The 3,399-nt window shown below is 40.6% G+C and overlaps 1 protein-coding gene across 1 annotated transcript; it reads left to right on the forward strand.

Annotated features, from left to right (window-relative positions):
- The first annotated feature begins 1,304 nt into the window (after nt 1-1,304).
- On the forward strand, nt 1,305-2,522 carry LOC106770174. Its single transcript, XM_014655998.1, has one exon. The coding sequence runs from the start codon at nt 1,305-1,307 to the stop codon at nt 2,520-2,522; it is 1,218 nt and encodes a 405-aa protein (XP_014511484.1).
- The last annotated feature ends 877 nt before the right edge of the window (nt 2,523-3,399 follow it).

The raw sequence follows: 3,399 nt of genomic DNA on the forward strand, positions 1-3,399 counted from the left end.
GGGTGCAGCTGGGGTGCAGCTGAGCCCCATTCTCCTCTGGAATGTTGTAGCTGGGGTGCAGCTGAGCGCCCTGCTCTCTGGAAGGCTATCGTTGAGGTGCAGCTGGGGTGCAACTGAGCGTCCTGCTCTTTGGAAAGCTGGAGCTGGGGTGCAGCTGAGGTGCAGCTGAACGGCCAGCTCTCTGGAAATCTGCAGCTGGGGTGCAGCTGAGGTGTAGCTGAGCGGTGGCAATGCTGATGTGGAAAAATTAGGTCTTTTTAGGCCAAAAACGCGAGGGGCTTGGGATCTTTTGGCACCCAGACTCGTTTTGGAGCTCTTGGAGGCAGCTTGGAGTTGTGGGAACACTCCTTCTTCATCCTTGGGTCTCCTTTCTTCTTCCATTTTCACCATTGTTGTAAGCTCAAGCTCTCCATTCATGGAGAGCTAGTTTCATTGTTGTTGGGGGATTGTTGTAGCCACTGAACTTTTATGTAAATCATTTTGTTTTGAATGAAAATATGTCTCTTTCATTGATTGCTAGTGTTTGATTTCTTCTCTTAATGCTTGTTGTGAAATTGCTACTCATAACTTGATTTTAGGGTTGCTTAATATTGGGAAATGTTGGGTAAATCCGGACTTGGGTTAAACACCTAAAGGAAATAGTACCTAGGGATAGAACTAGGCCCTTTGGTTGTCTTAAAATATCATTTCTTAATGCGGAACTAATTGTTAGGTTTTCCAAGGGATTGAAGCTTAATAAGGAAGTCTAGACTCTTTCTACCAAGGGATTGGGGTTTGAGTAATTTAGTAGATTGACATTGACAATTTAATGAAGAGGAAATAATTTTATTTACATAAGAGTGAAGTCGGTGAAAGCATACCCCCAACAATATCATTCCATTGCATTTCTAATCTCTCCATTTCAAAGTGTTTGAGTGCTTAAGATCACTTTTATCATTTATGTTTTATAGTTACTTTAATTTCACCAAAACTCAAGTTATGGAAACATTCTTTAGTCTAGGTTAATTAGAAATTATACGATTGTCTAGTTTCACGAGTCTCTTGGGAAACGATATCCGGTCTTACCGGTTTCATTACTTGAAACGATTTGGTACACTTGCCAAAGTCTCAACAAGTTTTTGGCGCCGTTGCCGGGGACTCGGTGTTCAAACTAGACTTTTGTGTGTTTTTTAACTAATTTAGACTTTATTCTTTTGTTTATAATTTTCTATTTTATAGTAATTACTATTTTCATATTTTTGGGGCTAACTTGTGGCTCGAGTTTGGTTGTTCTCTAGTGTATGCAGGGAACTATTCGTACAAGGATGACTGTGTCACCTGAACCACTCCTTGTCGACCTTGAGATCGAAAAAATAGCTCGTAGAAACAACAGTGACACTAGGAGACGACGAGCCATTAGTCAACAAGCTGCCCCTGAATCTTCGACTTATCTCAATAATCAACCTATTGATCTTCTGGATACTTCTTTTGTGAACGAGATGAATGGCACAAGACCACCTCCACGAAGAACCATAGGGGACTCCATTGCTTACACTAGCCCGAGAAATTTCTCAAGCATTGTGAGGCCCACTATGAGTGATAAACTTGCAGAAATGAAGCCAACTTTACTCCAACTCATCAGTTCTAATCAATTTTCTGGCATGGATAATGAAGACCCTCATGCTCATTTGGTCAATTTCTATGAGTTGTGTGGCTCTGTGGGTGCTCTGGGGGAGGAGGAAGAAGCATTGTATATGAGACTCTTCCCATTTTCTCTGAATGGCAAAGCAAATGATTGGCTTCAGTCACAACCTAATCAAAGTTTGACTAGTTGGGAGGATGTGGAACACAAATTTCTTGCTCGCTTCTTTCCACCATCTAAAAGCACAGAGGTAAAGGCTGCGATTGCTACTTTTGTCCAAGGAGTAGATGAACCACTGTGTGAAGCCTGGGAAAGATTCAAAGCTTTATTGAGGAAGTGTCCCAGTCATGGTTTTAGCTTGGAGATGCAAGTGCAAATCTTCTACAATGGTTTGCAACCTCATACAATGATGATACTTGATGCATCTTTTGGTGGGTCGGTTCTGTTAAGAACTGCTGATGAGGCCATTGCTATTATTGAAAACATGGTTTCCACTGACATGCGGAGCCGACGTGGGAGGACTCAAGTTCAGAAAAGAGGAGTTTATGAACTTAATGCTCAAGATGATATACTTGCACAAAACAAACTTCTTACCCAACAAATGGAGGTCCTAACCCAAAATATGGCCAAGTTACCTCAGCAGTTGCAAGCAATGCAAAACCAAGCTCAACCGCATCATCAAGTTATGAGATGTGATTTCTGTGGAGATAATCATCTTAATGGCCATTGTCAAGTTCCTAGTGGTTCCCAATCTGAAGAAATCAACTACATGGAGAACCAAGGAAGACAATATTTGTTCAACAACACCTTCCCTAATCCTTCCAATCAAGGGTGGAGACAAGCACAAGGAGCTTCTGGTAGTAGAAATTCTTATCAACCTGCTCATCAATACTCATCTTAGAATGATAAGAATACAAAACTAGAAGAAACATTGCAGATGTTCATGCAACAGTCCATGCAAAACCAAAAGAATATTGATGCATCTATAAAGAATTTGGAAATGCAAGTTGGTCAGTTGGCCAAACAATTGGCAAATCAACAAAGTGGACAATTTTCTGCTAATACTCAAGCCAACCCTAAGGAAGAGTGTAATGTCATATTCACTAGAAGTGGAAAAGAGGTTGGGAGGAAAGGAGAAGAAAAAGAAAAGAAAGAAGAAGAAGAAAAGAAGGAAAAGAATGAAGAAGAGAATCAAGGAGAAAAAGAAGTGGAAGAAGAGATTGTTGAAGGAGAAGAAGAAATTAAAGGAAAAGAAAAAGAGAAAAAGAAAAAAGAAAAAGAGGTTGTGAAACACCTTCCTTATCCCAAAATCCCCTCCAATAGAGAAAAGGAGAAACAATTGGCTCGATTCAACCAAATATTCAACCAGCTTGAGATCACTATGCCCTTGACCGAAGCACTACAACAAATTCCTGCCTATGCAAAGTACATAAAGCAAATCCTCAACAAGAAGAAAAAGTATTTAGATGAGGAAACAATTGAAGTGCAGGGAAATTGCAGTGCCATCATGCAAAAGACTCTCCCTCAAAAATTTAAAGATCCGGGGAGTTTCACCATACCATGCACCATTGGAAACCATGATATAGGGAAAACTCTTATTGATTTAGGGGCTAGCATCAACCTGATGCCCCTATCTATGCTTAAAAAGATTAGTGATCTTGAAGCCAAGCCAACACGAATGATGCTTCAATTGGCAGATAGGTCCATCAAATACCCTTATGGTGTGGTAAAAGACGTGGTGGTGAACATTGATAAGCTTCAATTCCCGGTGGACTTTG

This window comes from Vigna radiata, chromosome 8 (assembly GCF_000741045.1).
Source record: "Vigna radiata var. radiata cultivar VC1973A chromosome 8, Vradiata_ver6, whole genome shotgun sequence".
Lineage (NCBI taxonomy): Eukaryota > Viridiplantae > Streptophyta > Magnoliopsida > Fabales > Fabaceae > Vigna > Vigna radiata.

Excerpts from the sequence above, each read along its gene's own strand:
- LOC106770174 (XM_014655998.1), top strand. The coding sequence starts at position 1,305 with ATGACTGTGTCACCTGAACCACTCCTTGTCGACCTTGAGATCGAAAAA.